Source organism: Panthera onca, chromosome B3 (assembly GCF_046562875.1).
Source record: "Panthera onca isolate mPanOnc1 chromosome B3, mPanOnc1 haplotype 2, whole genome shotgun sequence".
NCBI lineage: Eukaryota > Metazoa > Chordata > Mammalia > Carnivora > Felidae > Panthera > Panthera onca.
Window position 1 is genome coordinate 143,703,645 of NC_138344.1, and position 16,467 is coordinate 143,720,111.

At 44.5% G+C, this 16,467-nt stretch overlaps 1 protein-coding gene across 4 annotated transcripts in view; it reads left to right on the top strand.

The window, feature by feature from the left end:
• RCOR1 (REST corepressor 1) overlaps positions 1 to 16,467 on the top strand; it is a 128,669-nt gene that overhangs the window by 87,686 nt on the left and 24,516 nt on the right. For all 4 annotated transcript variants that reach the window (XM_060620818.3, XM_060620820.3, XM_060620821.3 and 1 more), the window contains 3 exons: positions 11,552 to 11,604; positions 14,379 to 14,540; positions 15,247 to 15,365. In XM_060620818.3, coding sequence (XP_060476801.3) covers positions 11,552 to 11,604; positions 14,379 to 14,540; positions 15,247 to 15,365 — 334 coding nt within the window. The remainder of the gene's footprint in view (positions 1 to 11,551; positions 11,605 to 14,378; positions 14,541 to 15,246; positions 15,366 to 16,467) is intronic.

A 16,467-nucleotide genomic window follows, 5' to 3' on the forward strand; every position in this document is an offset into this window, starting at 1 on the left:
ACAGAGAGAGAGGGAGACACAGAATCGGAAGCAGGCTCCAGGTTCTGAGCTGTCAGCACAGAGCCCGACGCGGGGCTCGAACTCACAGACCGCGAGATCGTGACCTGAGTTGAAGTCGGACGCCTAACCGACTGAGCCACCCAGGCGCCCCTCAAATCAGAGATTTTTTAAAATTTCTTTTTAATGTTTATTTATTTTTGAGAGAGAGACAGGGCAGGAGTGGGGAAAGGGCAGAGAGACAGAGGGAGACACACAATCTGAAGCAGGCTCCAGGCTGTCAGCACAGAGCCCGATGCGGGGCTCAAACCCACGAACCATGAGATCATGACCTGAGCCAATGTCCGACGCTTAACCGACTGAGCCACCCAGGCGCCCCAAATTAGAGATTTTAAAACAAGTTGTAGCTTTCTTGGAATGAGAACCTTCTTTGGAGCTGCAGCACACGCAGGCGCTTCTCTTAGGGCATTTGAGTTCAGTCCACATTGTCAAGATTATATTGTGTGTGAAAGTTTGATAGATACAGAGTACATTTTTTAACTTCCAAATAAATACATAGTACATGTCAAGAATCACTGTTCAAAACATTCCAGTGGCTTTCCGGTTCACTACAGTGTCAGAGGACTGGACGGTTGGCCACAAGGCCCCTACGTAGTCTGAGCCCACTCCTGAGCCTCTTCCATTCCTTTGTCTGGAATACTCTTCTCCCAGTGTCCACATGGCCCTGTCCCTCAGTTCCTCCTCACTGCTGACGCGTCCACTGACAGGCTTTCCTTGACCACACTGTGAAATGAGAGTCCTGCCTTACCTTGCTTCATTTCCTTCGTTTTATTTCTCGTCGTCCGACGTGGCGTTTTTTGCTTCGTCTCTCTGTTGAAAACTGATGAGGAACCTGGTGTGTGTGCTCCGTTCTCCGGCAGTCCTCTTGGCACGTGGTGGGAGTACAATAAGTACTCGTGCAGTGAATGAGGAAATGATGGGGTTGTGGACACTGCCCTGTGTGAAGATTTGCAAACGCAGGCTCTCCAGCTGTGTGTTCTGCGTCTCGGTCATCTGGCATCCTCCAGCGTCGTCTTTGCCACCCGCTTCGTGACCGTTCGTTTGCTCGGTACATACTTGAGAGGTGTGTATGCGCCAGGCTTTGGGGGAATACGAGAGCGAACAGTCTGACAAATCCCTGCGCAAGTGTAGCTCACAGTCTGATGGGGACCTGCCCGGTAAATTACAAGGTCATCGACAGGAGGGAAAAGTGTACTTAAAATTCGTGCCTGCTAGTTCTTTGACTGGAATGTGTGCAGGGCTAGGGGTCGCATCGGCACTACTGGCCTTAGTTTTCAGTTTTTTATAAAGAAATGGCTTTCAGAGAGCTTGACAATTGGGATGTGAATGTCTTTTTTAATGTATGAACATTATTTTTATCATTTTTATTCTTATTTATTTAGAGTTAGGTAAAGTGGTAAGAACTTACTAGAAAAGACACAGCTGGATTTACAGACTATGGTTGAAGCCCGCAGTTACAAATGAAGGGTTACTGTACCCTTTCATCATATGCGTGTGTCTTATCATCATCCTTTTCTTTTAGACTTCAAGAGTTTCCTCTTGTTACGTTATAATTTATTTGTTCTTTCTGTTCACGATGGACATTTGCTTCCAGTTCTTTATTGTTACAACTACTACTGCTGGGAACTTTCTTTAACTTAGTTCTTGATATCCATTCGAAATGTCGATCCTCAGCCGTGAGGTCAGTGCCAGAGTATTTTCCAAAGTGGTCAAACTGGTTCATGCTGCTACCAATAAAGTGCAGACTTTATCTGCTTCATGTCCTTGCCAGTAATTGCTTTCGTGGGACTTCTGCATTTCAGACCGTCCGGCGAGTTCAGCACCGCTCTCATACCAAGGAATTTTGCTATTTTTGTTAAGTGTGATAGTGGTATTGTGGTTCTATAAAAAACATGTCCACATTTTTAAAAAGTTGTGTATCGGGGCGCATATCTGGCTCAGCTGCAAGAGCATGCGACTTGATCTCTCAGGGTCGTGAGTTCAAGCCCCATGTTGGGTGCAGAGGTTACTTGTATAAAACATTAAAAAGATGCATATTATATATATGTGGGGATGAGATAACTGGGATTTACTTAAATTCTTGAGCACAATGTAAAGCACATTTTGGGATCAACTGGCCAGATTGGAATACAGACACAGATTATTGTTTAAATGTTGAATTTACTGTTCTGTGGTTACGTAAGAGAATAATACACCTACTCTTTGAAGATACAGGCCAAGGATTTAAGAGTACGGAGGCATAATTATGACACTCTCCAGCGGTTCAGAAAAGAAATTACATATATACATACAACTTTGTTTTTATCATTAAAAATAGCCTGTAATTCCTATACCCATCACGTGGGTATAACAAGTATTAAAATTTTGCTTTCATGTCCTTTTTTTATGCTTCTGTGCACTCTGGTTTTAAGCACAAATAGGTCATATTGTAAATAATAGTTTTTCAACTTTAATTTTCCGATAATTAAACATTAGACTGAGTTTTGATCCCTGAATAATATCCCATCATATAGCTCAATTTATTTCACCATGTCTTCATTCTTGAATTGTTTCTATTTTTTCAATTTTCCCCTACTATAAATAACAAATGAGTAAGCAGGAATTTATAATGTCCTTTTCCAGTAGAAAAGAAAGCCTTCCTTGATTCTGCAGATCAGGTTTCCCAGTTAAGTGTGTTCAGAGTTCTTTTTCTCTGACGCCTATGACAATTGGAGTTAATTATTTGTGTCATTATTTCTCAGCCCTCCAGACTGAGCTCTCTGAAGGCCGACTGTTTTAATCTTAACTGTATAAGCAGCACTGGGCACACAGTCGGCCTGAAAGATGCATTGAATCAGTGGAGAAGGGTTAAATGTAAAATAGAATAATTAAATATAAAATACCACCTTTCTGCCACCTGCTTTGAAAACTCCAGTTTCTTTAACTGGATGAAAGTTCCCCCACCCCTACCCTCACCACCCAAGATTCAGGCATTGGAAGTGGTAGGACTTACAGCTTTGGCGGAAAAACCTGCCCACTCCCAACAAACACGCCATTCTCCCCTGGCCCCCATTCTCACTACAGCACTGTGCAGTTTAGCCTCCATTTTCAGGGCTCGGGAAACCTGGGCCCACAGAGGGGAAGCGACCTTGCATCAGGTCGTGCTCCTGCACACTTCCTAGAACCCAGCCTCCCTCCGTGTTTCCCTTGGCCTGTTCATCTCACTTAGAGATCCCTCTTTTGTGTGCCCTTGTACACAATGGGTTGTACTGAGGGAGGGACCATTGTAAGTACAGGGCGGCGGAGGCAGGGTTAAACATAGGCCCCTATAACTCAAGGCTTGTAGACAAGCTGTAAGGAGCCACTAGGATTTGCGGGCTCGTAAGCCCTTCTTCCTACCACCTCCGCCTTTCCCTGCCCATAACTCCTCTGCAGGAGGTGGGCCTGAAATCAGTAATTTAGAAGAGAATCACTTTGTATAGTCACTGAAAGGAAATATTTTTGCATGATTGAAATTCACAACTCACAAATTCGCAAACCTCCTTTTATATAGTAACAATATAAAGAAGCACATTTCTTCCTATGTCTGTGGTCCTGATATTGTCTGATCTTTTTAATACCCAAACTTAAAGATTTTGTGCTTGTTGAAGTGCTTTTTATCACATTAAAATGAAGAATGTTCCCACACTCATGTTCTTTACCTCAATATGAGGCTCTAATTCACCAATTCTCAAAGTCATCTGGGGGCATTGTAAAAGCAAACCAGAACATCTAGAGTATAGTCGGTTCTTTCCTTGATCAGGTGTGTTCACTTCTCAGAACTCACCGAGCTGTGCCCTTATACGTGTGCCTTTTCTGTACGCCCGTCATGCTTCCTAAAACCGATGTATACATCCACACACATACGTATACACACATAAACACACATAGGTGCAAACACATGTATGTGTACAAAAGAGGGTGGAGCGCAAGAGTTAGTACTTCAGAGAAGTTTCTTGGCTGGTTCTCCTGGGTCGGGGCTAGGAACCACTGGCCTGGCGGACATACAGCTCTAATGGGGCCGGAGGACTGGGTTTCTCTCCATAAACTGCTTCTGTGGCTCTGGAGTGCAGGCTGCCTCGAATGGAAACTCACAGGTGCTTATGAAGGAATTCATTTCAGTAAGATTTTGCTTTTGTGTATTTTGGCTCCTCTGCTGCCTTGTGAAGGGTTAGAACCGGACGTCATCTCTTATACTTTTGTCCGACAGATGAGGAAATGGGTTTAGCTTGTAAGCTCCTAACGGAAAGCAAGGACAGAGGGCTCCACTGTTGCCAGCTACGAGCTTGTGAGTGATCCGTAGTGTCTCTTTGCCCCCTCTTCTGTCCGGGAATGTTGCCTTTCGTTAAGACAGAGGCAGACCTCGTCTTGGGCATTGTTCCTTCTGCTCATACTGTACAAAGGGAAACACCGAAGAGAGCAAGTGAAGTTATTTTGAGTGCACAGGTGCCTGCTTAGGGACATGGTCGTCAGGCAGGTTGACTTGATGGGAGAGATGCATGAGAACAGTGGGTCGCTGGACTGATCTATTCTTCACCGTGGGCTTTGGGTGTTTTTAAGGGAAAGGTGGTTATTGTTGTAATTACAGCCAGACGTCATTCTAGTGACGATCCATTTTGAAAACACAAGAGATCCTATCTGTGTGGTTCTGGAAGGCACACAAGTGTATGAGAACTGGAGTAAAGGTGGAGGCATGTACTTCCCTTTTCCTATTGCAAGATTTTGTTTGTTTTGTTTTGTTTAGAGAGAGAGAGCACATGCTCCAGGAGGGGAGAAGGGCCAAGGAAGAGAGGGAGAACCCTTAAGCAGGCTCCGTGCTCAGCATGAGGTCTGACACGGAGCTTGATCCGGTGACCCTGGGGTCACGACCTGAGCCGAAATCCAGAGTTGGACGCTCACCCGACTGAGCCACCCAGGTGGCTCTTATTGGCTAAGTAATTTTTTTTTTTCAACGTTTTTCATTTATTTTTGGGACAGAGAGAGACAGAGCATGAACGGGGGAGGGGCAGAGAGAGAGGGAGACACAGAATCGGAAACAGGCTCCAGGCTCCGAGCCATCAGCCCAGAGCCCGACGCGGGGCTCGAACTCACAGACCGTGAGATCGTGACCTGGCTGAAGTCGGACGCTTAACCGACTGCGCCACCCAGGCGCCCCATGCTAAGTAATTTTTTTAATGCAGCACACAAAATGTTAAATTTAACATGAAAAAAAGCTTTTTTTAATTACTCATAAATTGTTTGCCCTGGAGCCACTTTTAAGATCGTAATAGTCAATCCACTCTTCTGCTGATGAGGAAAAAAGGAGTAGAATTTATTTGCAGTCATACAAAGTTGATACTGGTTGGAGGGGGAATATAGAGGTAGAGATTAGGTAGGAATAGGTGCCAGAAACTGAATTTAAGTAAGTGTGGTTTGGTGGGGTATTTATATATATATTTATATGTTGTTATGATGATGATGATGATTATATATATATTAATGTTTACTTTTGAGAGAGAACGAGTGGGGGAGGAGCAGACAGAAAGGGACAGGGGCTCTGAAGTGGGCTCTACGCTGACAGTAGAGAGCCCCACGTGGGGCTCTCACTCATGAACTGTGAGATCATGACCGGAACAAAGTTGGATGCTCTACCAGCCGAGCCACCCAGGCGCCCCAGTGTTTATATTCTCCTTTCCACTTGATCAGATTGTCTGTGAGACTGAGTTGGATTTTGTAGTATTTACTAGAGTGTTGGGGGATGGCGCTTCTTCTGTAAAGTGGGATTTTAACAAAAGTGCATTTTACTACTGTGTGCACCCACCCTCACCCCCGCCATGCCCCGGGGGATCATTGGGATGTTAACTGTAGTAATATCTGTGCCCACCAGGTGGCATAATTGCTTTACTTAAATGATTGAAGCTCTTTTTTGATTCTCTGTTAGTGATAACTCATTTCTTATTTTAATAATAAAAGGAGATGCCACGATACGAAAAAAATTTTGGCCTGCTCAGTTTGAGTTATGCGAGAGAAACTGGTGCCACGTTTCCTTTGTAGTACGAATGCTGCTGCAAATGTTACGATGATAACATTTTTTTCGAACTGTATTTAAGGTTATAGCTTTGTCCTCGACCCACCTTATGGTGTCAGCCTCTCGCTCCAAATAGCATATGCAAGATCACAAGGTGTCCTGAGTCTGCAGTGTCCAGAGGAGGGAGGAGTGGGTGAGCTCAGGTGACCGTGGCAACTTTCATCTGCATTCTTCCCTTTTTTGCAGCCGAGTTCGAGACTCCCGCTAATGGTACTAAGGACATTTAGTTCGTCGGCTTGAAACCTGAATATAGAAAACAAGTGAGGCCTCCGACAAGGCAGCCATTTGCCCATTACCCTCACTTTCCATCACTTCCTTCATCAACCACAGTTTGATTTTCTTAACTCCATTCAAGCGACATGGACTAGGTTGGCTTGCCTGGCTCAGTTCTCTGTACCGTGGAGTGCCCTTCTCTCTCTGTGTCCTTTACTCAGGAGATGGGATAGCCTATAGAGGTTTAACATCACAGGTGCTGTGGTCACACGCTCTGTGTGTATGTACGTCTTGCTTCTGCTGTTTACCAGCCGTGTGACCTTGGCCAAATGACTTCTCTGAGCTTCAGTTTCTTTCTTTAGGAACGGGACTGATAATGGAATTATTGGAGAGGATTAAAAAGAATCCTTTAGGGGGGGCGTCCGACTTCGGCTCAGGTCATGATCTCGCGGTCCGTGAGCTCGAGCCCCGCGTTGGGCTCTGTGCTGACATCTCGGAGCCTGGAGCCTGGAGCCTGGAGCCTACCTCGGATTCTGTGTCTCCCTCTCTCTCTGGCCCTCCCCCCACTCGCGCTCTGTCTCTTCTCTGTCTCAAAAATAAATAAACATTAAAAAAAAAATTAAAAAGAATCCCTTAAAGAATTTTAGAACAGTGGCTGGCACATAGTAAAGTCTCAAATATTAGCTACTGTTACTAATCAGTATAGCTATTGAATCTTTAGGAAGCTTGTCTTGATTTAACATCATTATCATCATTATTTACTGATTATCTTGGATCCCATGCTAGTCTACATCTGTACTGTTATTTATGTATTTCTGTTCTCTGTTACTTGTGTTGTTTCAAGCTACCTCAGGAAATCAGTTCATTTTTCTTCTGTATTTTGGCCTGCTTTTCTGTACACAGTAAGGGTAGTTCAAGAAATGCTTGAGTAGGCTTTAGGAATTTTGTAAATTTTCTTGATGAATCTCACACACATTCTACCTTTAAGTGATGTTACCCCAGAACATAACTCGTTTACCTGTACTTTCTGTAATGCTAAATTCTTGTCAGAGAAGCCAATGGTTTGTACAGTCTGTGCACTTTTTTTAAAATTTTTTCTAATGTTTATTTATTTTTGAGAGAGAGAGAGAGAGAGAGAGAGAGAGACAGTGTAAGCAGGGAGGGACAGAGAGAGAGGAAGACACAGAATCTGAAGCAGACTCCAGGCTCCGAGCTGTCAGCACAGAGCCCGACGTGGGGCTCGAACCCACGAACCGTGAGATCATGACCTGAGCTGAAGTCGGATGCTTAACCGACTGAGCCACCCAGGTGCCCCCCCCCCCCCCCCCCGTCTGTGCACTTGTTAAAGAATCGAAGTGATACGTATCTTTATCCATCATAATTTAAGATTAGACATTTCTCCTTGGTTGTTTCCATAGGAATATTCAAGTTTTTAAAATATTGCACTTACACAACGATAGAATGGTTTTTAAAGGAGAGTACGCCAAGTAACCGATCTTTCTGCTTAGAATGTCCAGTCAGCTTCTTCTTGCACCCAGATGACTGCCTGGTTCTGTCCCCCGTGCGGTAGGGAAGGCTGGTGGGTGCGAATGACCGGGTCCTTGCCAACATCCTGGCATTTCCTTAAGCCACATGGACTTTGGGCATCGTCCTAATCACAGCATACTTAATGACCCTCGCCTGCCTGCAGTGGCTCCTCACCCCCGGATTGGGACAGACTCTGGTTAACCTTTAATTTACTAGAGATGAAATCAAGATTACTGTTGCCAGAGATGAGAAAGTACTGGAAAAGTCCCCGGGAACCCCGTGTTCGTTGTTTTAGAGCTTTTTGCCTCCCTTCCTGATTCATCCTTCATCCACCACCTAACGTATCCGGTCATCCTTTGTTTTCATGAAGGCATTTGGGAGTGGATTTTATCGTCTTAGGTTGAAAGCTTATTTTTGCTTTTAAGGAAAGCATGTGGGAGGTTTTGAAAATGCACACTTTACATTTTCATCGTGCCCTACCAGCAGCTACTGGCATGTTCTGGAAAGGAGCAGGGTAGGTGGTAGAGAAGATATTGGGGACTCTAGAAACTGGTGGGTAGCCCTTGTCCCCCTGACTGTGAAAGGGAGCAAGAGCTGAGGACCCTGTGCGTACAGTAGGGAGGCAGTGAGAGACAAGGCCGTCGGCAGCATCCGTTGTGCGCGCACACGGCCCTGTTCTGGATTAAGTCCAGTCTTCAGCATTCTGGGAGGACTTCCTGCTCTGCTGTGGTTTTCAGTTCGGTGCTGACGCAGCTTTCCTGGTGAGAGCTACTTCCTGGGAAGGTCAGGAAAGTGGCTAGAGGTACCGCGGTCGAAACCGTAGCGCTCACCGTGCGTCAGGCACCACTGCCTGTGAACTCCTTTTGTCCAGAGACAGCCGAGACTGGACCTGCGTCTCTCGCACCACACACCTGACCTGTGCTGCCTTTTCACTTGCTGGGAAAGAACCTTTCTCTCCTGTGACATCATTCACATGACAGCACCCCCAGCATTCTTTTGGCAAATTGTTCATCCAGTCTTTGTTGGACTTCGGGGACATGAAAAGAGTGAACGGTTGTATTTTTGCTGGTGGGTATCAGATGGTAATTCTTTTGCAAGTTGCAAGGCTCCCCATCTGTTGACTCGTTTTGTCACGCCTTCACCTCACCTAGTAGAGATACCAAGTGACTTCCCCTAAGTGGCTCTGATTAAGTCCTTTCTTCCTTTGTTTTAGATTTGAGTCCTCAGAGGAGTCTACAAGGAAATCTAAAAGAGGTGTGATCTTAAAGGTTACTTATTAACAACGCTTTACTGTTTGCAGCACAGAAAATGTTCTGTCCAAACTTGCCTGCAACGCTCAGAATCCACTGGTCAATTTTACTGTTCCTGCCACCAGCTAATTTTTCTGTTAAAAAACAAAGCAGATGAAAATACAGTAGTATCCAAAGAATGCTTTGTTTTCCTTGTAATTTTTGAGCTAAATCCCGCTGGAGACCTGGGGAGACAGGTTTACTGGCCCTGTTACTGACGGAGCAGAAAAGACTGGAGCAGATAGCATCTGCCCCCGAGAACGGTGGGCAGGGCAGGCTACTGGGACAGCGCACAGCCCCGAGGGCCTGTCCCCCTGCCCTGCCCAGACACCTGGTGCGCGGATTTGCTGACAGATCACATGCCTGGGCGGTGGCTGTGCACGCACCACGCGTCCCTCATCCAGCAAAGGTAATGATAGCGTCTGGACGTTTGTACGCTTGCGGAGTTGAGCTTGTAGAGTGCGAGTTTCGGGTTCGTTTGCCGGATGTCTATGAAAAGGAACCACCCTTCCAGCAGACCCTCTCTGGGGTTGACCCTCAGTTCACTGCAGGTTGTTTTTCCCTCTTCCCCGTACACAGCCTTGGCTTGAGCACATCTCATTACTTAGTTTTATCACCCGACCTGCAGTCTTTCCGCCGGGGTCCCGTGTGAGCCGTGCAGCCTCACCGTGCGTCAGCATTGTTTTAAAGAATCTTAGGGCATTTTTGTCTTACTTGGCATAATCCACCCTATTGTGACATAATAAGCAAGGGAAACACTTTGGAATAATTCCTCCCCATTTTCAGACCACCGGTTCCAACTTTTGTGACAAACCAAGGTCATTTAGTTTGTCATTCGCCGACTCGCGGGTAAATAGGAATCTCACTACGGTTGACCCTTGAACGCCTTGGGGCGCCCAACACCCTGTGAGGAAAAAAAAATCCACGTACAAGTTTTGACTCCCCAGAAACTTAACTGCTGATAGCCTGCTGTTGACCAAGAAGCCTTGCTGATGACATAAGTAGCCAACACACATTGTTGTGTGTGTTATATGTGACACGTACTGCATTCTTCCAGTGAAGGAAGCCAGAGAAAAGCCAGTGTTATTGAGAAAATACTGCAGAAGATTCTCCTAAAAGTGGACCCGCGTAGTTCACACCCAAGTTCAAGGGTCCGCTATATATACTCTGAGTGAAATCACTGTCTGTTTGTATGGACTTGCAATATTTAAAAAGGAAATGGAAAACTAGTCTCGGTGTTGAAACTGATACTGAGTGGCACTATGTGTAGTCACTGTTTGAACGACATCGACTTTTTCTTCTGTCAGTGGAAAAGCTTTTCCTCTAGTGTTAGAATACCTGTTCATAAAAGAGTTTGAATTCCTTTTCAGAATGATTTCTTTTTTGTCAGTTGGCCACCAGTTGTGCCACAATCAGGTAAGATGGTTGTGGTGTCATTGACTAGCATTCTGAGCCTGGGAGGCTCTGACTTTGATCAGGCTTCTGTTAACTCGCTGCGTTACGGTGGGCAAGTGAACCAACCGCTCCAGCCTGTTTCCTCAGCTCTGAAGTGTGGTCATTGCACCTGGAGAGAGAGACTGGGGGGGGGGGGGGGGGATGGCCTGGGGACAGAATTCTGTTTGTTTCAGACAGTTCTGTGCTATTTAATTTTTTTTTTTTTTTTTTTTTTTTTGGAGCTTGTGTTATTTTTGTACTTTACCAAAAACAAAACAAAGCAAAAAACTTATATAGGAATGTAACGAAGTGTTATTGATTAGTAGTCTCTCTCTTTTTTTTTTCCTGGAAGGAAGGCTAGAAAATGTAGAGAGGAAATAACTTTGGGGACGGCAACTGCCCCTGGATATTGAGTCAGTTTTCCTTGGTGTTACCTTAGTGCTTGAAAAACTGGCACTTGTCACCTTGTGTTGGAGTTTGAGAGCAGATACCAGGCACTGGTTCATGTAATTCATCTCTTAGATTTTTTAGTATAGAGATAAGTTGTTTGTTTTTCAAACTCAGCGGAGACTAAAAACAAACCCCAATTTAATATTTTTTATTTCTTTTGGTTATCTTTCAGGGTACCAATGTGATATCTGTTTATCATAGAAAATTTAAGTAGAACCAAGTTTAAAAAGAAGAATCATGATCTCTCCCATCCACAGATGGGATATGTTAAGTACCGTTAATATTAGAGTATATTTTTAGCTATTCCTTTGTGGGATTTCTATGTGTAAGATCCATGATGGGATCATATTATATATGATTCTGTTTGGTTACTGTCTGTTCTTTATTTTTTTCTTGCACATGGCAGGCCTGAAATATATATATATAATTCTAGTGCTCATGTACTGTGGTTTCCTGTCCCTCAGTGTGTTTACTGGCCTCTTGTCTTGTTTTTCAGTAGATGAATACATTGCCATTGCTAAAGAGAAGCATGGGTACAACATGGAACAGGTAATGTCATGGTTTTCTTTTGTTGTTAAAATGGGTTTTTAATTGGGAATGCGAGCTAAGCTGGTGTAGCCACTCTGGAAAACAGTATGGAGGTTCCTCAAAAAACTAAAAATAGAACTACCCTAAGACCCAGCAATTGCACTACTCGACATTTATCCATGGGATACAGGTGTGCTGTTTCGAAGGGGCACATGCACCCCCATGTTTATAGCAGCCCTATCGACAATAGCCAAGGTATAGAAAGAGCCAAAATGTTCACCAGCAGATGAATGGATGAAGAAGATGTGGGGTGTGTGTGTGTGTGTGTGTGTGTGTGTGTGTGTGTGTTAGTATTACTCAGCAATCAAAAAGAGTGAAATCTTGCCATTTGCAACTACGTGGATGGAACTAGAAGGTATTATGCTAAGCGAAATTAGAGAAAGATAAATATACGACTTCACTCGTATGAGGACTTCAAGAGACAAAACAGATGAACATAAGGGATGGGAAACAAAAATAATATAAAACCGGGGTGGGGGGGGAGGTTGACAAAGCAAAAGAGACTCCTAAATATGGAGAACAGACAGGGTTGCTGGAGGGGTTGTGGGAGGAGGGATGGGCTAAATGGGTAAGGGGCACTAAGGAATCTACTCCTGAAATCCTTGTTGCGCTAGATGCTAATGAACTTGGATGTAAATTAAAAAAATAAAATTAAAAAAAATTAATAAAAAGTAAATGTTTTTTTTAAATGGCTTTTATAGCCGACCTGTTAAATTGTGTTCTGTGTGTTAGGTAGCCATGCCATTTTTTGGTGGTCACTAGCAAATTAAACAAGGCCCTGGTCCCCTTTTTATTGCTTGACATGAGTATTAGAGGGCCCTTTGATTTGAAAGGCACCTGTTTTTCTGCAGGTTGGTAGTATTTAGGGCTTAATACTTCCCTGTTTGAATATGTGGTTTGTCATTTGTGTGATGGGTTTTATCCTGACTCCGAGCGACATGTCTCACTCAGACCCACAGTGTTTTCTTTTCATATTAACTGTTTTGAATCAGTTCCAAGTTGTAATATTTGACTAAGGCTTTCTTTTAAAAATTGTTTGGAAGCTATTAGAAATCTACGAGATTAATTTTTCCCCAAAAGTATGATGATAATCTTTTTTTTTTTTTTTTTTAACGTTTATTCATTTTTGAGAGAGAGCACAGGCAGGGGAGGGGCAGAGAGAGAGGGAGACACAGAATCCGAAGCAGCCTCCAGGCTCCGAGCTGTCAGCACAGAGCCCGACATGGGGCTCGAACCCACAAACTGCAAGATCATGACCTGAGCCAAAGTCGGACGCTCAACTGACTGAGCCACCCAGGCGCCCCTTGATGATAACCTTATTTCAGCTTATTTCTAACTCCTATTTTAAAAATCAGCATATTAATTTGGATTAGTGCTTTCCTTGGCATTCATCTAGATTTTACAGCCTGTAAGTTGCAGGCTTTTATCCTCATGATTGAGGGCACCACTGAGCTACGTTATATAGAATTAAACTCTTTGTTTTAGCCTTGGCCACACTTTTAATTATTTCAGCTTGGTAGAATTTGTTAGAAAAGCTGGTTATAGTAGGATAGTACCAGAATCTTTAAAAGCAAGAGGTATATCCCTTTTCTTTTTCTAAACCCTACTCGTGAATTTCACAAAGTTGCTCAGAACATCACCAACTTTTTAAGATTTTATTATTATTTATTTATTTTTAAAGTTTATTTATTTTGAGAGAGAGCACGAGCACAAGCAGGGGAGGGGCAGAGAGAGAATGAGAGAAAATCCCAAGCAGGCTGTGCACCACCAGTGCAGAAATCAGAGTCAGATGCTTAACCGATTGAGCCACCGAGGAGCCCCTGAAGATTTTAAGTAATGTCTACATTCATCATGGGGCTCGAACTCACGACCTCAAGATCCAAGAGTCACATACTCCACCAACTGAGCCAGTCTGACATCACCAGTTTTTAATTCTATTTAGAAAGTGTAAAAGTCATTAGGTGATTGCTAAATATACCTAGACGAATTTTTAAGGATTCTGGTCTTCAAAATTCTGATTGGTCTCACTTGGGAGTTACCAGGAAAAAAATTGCTGAATTATCTCTCATTTCCAACTTGTCACCCATTTGAATATTTTCTCCCTTCTGGGTTACCAAAAAACAACAACAACAAAAGACAAAAAAAAACCCTCTTTATATTTGAGTCTTTTCAGGAAAAGAGTAACAAAACAATTAAGTGCATTTATAAATTACTTTGTCGTTTCGTATACAGAGGCATTCCAGTGTGGCTTTTAAGAGCACAGATTCCAAAGGCGCCTGGGTGGCTCAGTCGGTGAAGCAGCCGACTCTCAGTGTTGGCTCAGGTCATGATCTCGTGGTTCGTGGGTTCGAGCCCCACATCGGGCTCTGCGCCGACAGTGCGGGGCCCACTTGGAATTCTCTCTCTCTCCCCCTCTCTCTCTTTCTGCCCCTTCCCCACTTGTACGCATGCTCGCTCTCAAAAATAAATAAAGAGCACAAATTCTAGGGCCACACTGCTTCTGCCACCTACCAGCCCTGGACCGTTGGCAAGGACTTAATTCTCAGGGCCACCGTGTTCTCATCTGAGAAGTGAGCGCAGTGGAGCGTGTCTCGCGGGAGTGCGCACGCATCAGCCGCGTAGCAGTGTTTGCCAGGCTGCAGGGGCGTGCGTGCTCTTCTTTTGCCAACCTGATTTCCATTTTAATGTTTCACTCACGTCTTTGGTCTAAAATTTCACTGATACTATTTTTCTAGGCTCTTGGGATGCTCTTTTGGCATAAGCATAATATTGAAAAGTCATTGGCTGATTTGCCCAACTTTACCCCCTTCCCAGATGAGTGGACTGTGGAAGATAAAGTCTTGTTTGAGCAAGCCTTTAGTTTTCATGGGAAAACTTTTCATAGAATCCAACAAATGGTAAGTAGATGAAACCACTGATTTTTCTTTTTTTCCCAGCCTCTCTCCCCTGCAGCATACCTGAAAGATGGGGATGTCATCCGCAAGCCGAGATATTCCCGTGTTGAACAGAGTAGCTCATGCTTGCTGTGGAGTAGATGAGAGGCTTCAAGTTACAGGAGCAAAGCATCTCCTGGCACTTCCCAGCTTGAGAGCAGCTGTAACACGAGCCCCCCGCCACCCCATCCCCATCTCTCTTGTTGGGACTCCCCACATTAATGCGATAGAAAGCGTCTTTGATGGTTGTTTGATGAGGTGTGGCGCCTCGTGGAACCCTATCTGCCTGGGGAAGGTTGGCTTATCTCTTATATTCTAGAAGGCTGTTTGGTGGACTCCTACCAGGAAAGCTTTTATTGATGGTTGCACGAGTGCTAAAGTGAATGTTTAAAACATAACCTAGGAGTTAGGCTAGACACTTTAGGTGTATGAAAACTTGGGTTCGTCTCAGCCTGCCTTTGGCGATCCTTCCTGGGCTGAGTTTCACTTACAGTCACACTGCAGTAGTTTGGAAATGTACCGATGAGAGTTCTTGAATCTTCTTCTCAGAGAAAAGGGTTGTGCCTTAAAACATTTCTGTGTGTGTGACCGTCCTTATTAACCGTATCTAAGCACGCTTGATTTGTAACAATCAGCTCTAAATCGAAACCAACTCAGTTTTTATGTTTAGCTTCCTGATAAATCTATAGCAAGTCTGGTGAAATTTTACTACTCCTGGAAGAAGACAAGGACTAAAACCAGTGTGATGGACCGCCACGCTCGGAAACAGAAGCGGGAGCGGGAGGAGAGGTCAGTTCCTGCCTGGAGGTGGTGTCTCCCCGCGTGGGGGATCTCTCGGGTCACTAGAATTTCTAAGAGGCGGTCGGTGCCCAAAGGAAAGGGAGAGGGATGGAGTTCCCCAAATGCCTTCCTGGTGGAGCCAGATGTACACAAATATTCTTCAGTAACGTTCGTGAGCTGTATCATTAACGCACGAGCCCACCGTTCTTTGGGTATTCGTTTCTTACCGCTCTCTTCTTCCTGCATTCAGTAAACTTCCACCTTATTTCTTTATTTTTTTAAATTTTTTTTTAAGACATTTATTTCCGAGAGACAGAGACAGAGCGTGAACGGGGGGAGGGTCAGAGAGAGAGGGAGACACAGAATCCGAAGCAGGCTCTAGGCTGCGAGCTGTCAGCACAGAGCCCGACGCGGGGCTCGAACCCACGAACTGTGAGATCATGACCTGAGCCGAAGTCGGCCGCTTAACCGACTGAGCCACCCAGGCGCCCCAAGAAACTTCCAGTTTAAATGAACAAACTTTTCCACATACTCTTTCATACCGCTGAAGGGTGTCTCCTTTTAATAAGAAGGAAATCTATTATTGCCTAGGTAGAATTTTTTTGGGTATACTTACACAAGATTTGTTTGCCACGTTTTATGTCTGGTGTGTTAAAAGATGACAGTACAGTTTAGATTTTCCTCATCCCTTTCTTGACCATCTATTTTGTGTGTGCGAGGGAGGGAAACATCTGTGATTCTTCTTCCTAAGGACACCAGCTATAGGGATAGCTTGGTGAGTAGGATACACCCAAGCCGACACTTCCACCGGATGGCGCAGAGCAGGGGGCGGCCCTGTGCTCCCGCGCAGAGGCAGGTTGGAGTCTCACTCCAGAGGTGGTGTGAACTCCCGTGCGGGGTCAGTGCCACATGCCTCTTCCCCGAGCCTCCGCCTCCTCAACTCTAAAATGAAGCTGCTCACAGTCTAGAAGGCAGCAGGTGGACATAGTGGTTTTTGTGTTAGGTTGGTGGCTTTTTGAAATTTGTTTTCCACGTTTTCTGTAATGCTGTTTTTTAATTTTTTAAAATTTATTTATTTATTGAGAGAGCGAGAGAACAAGTGGGGGAGGGA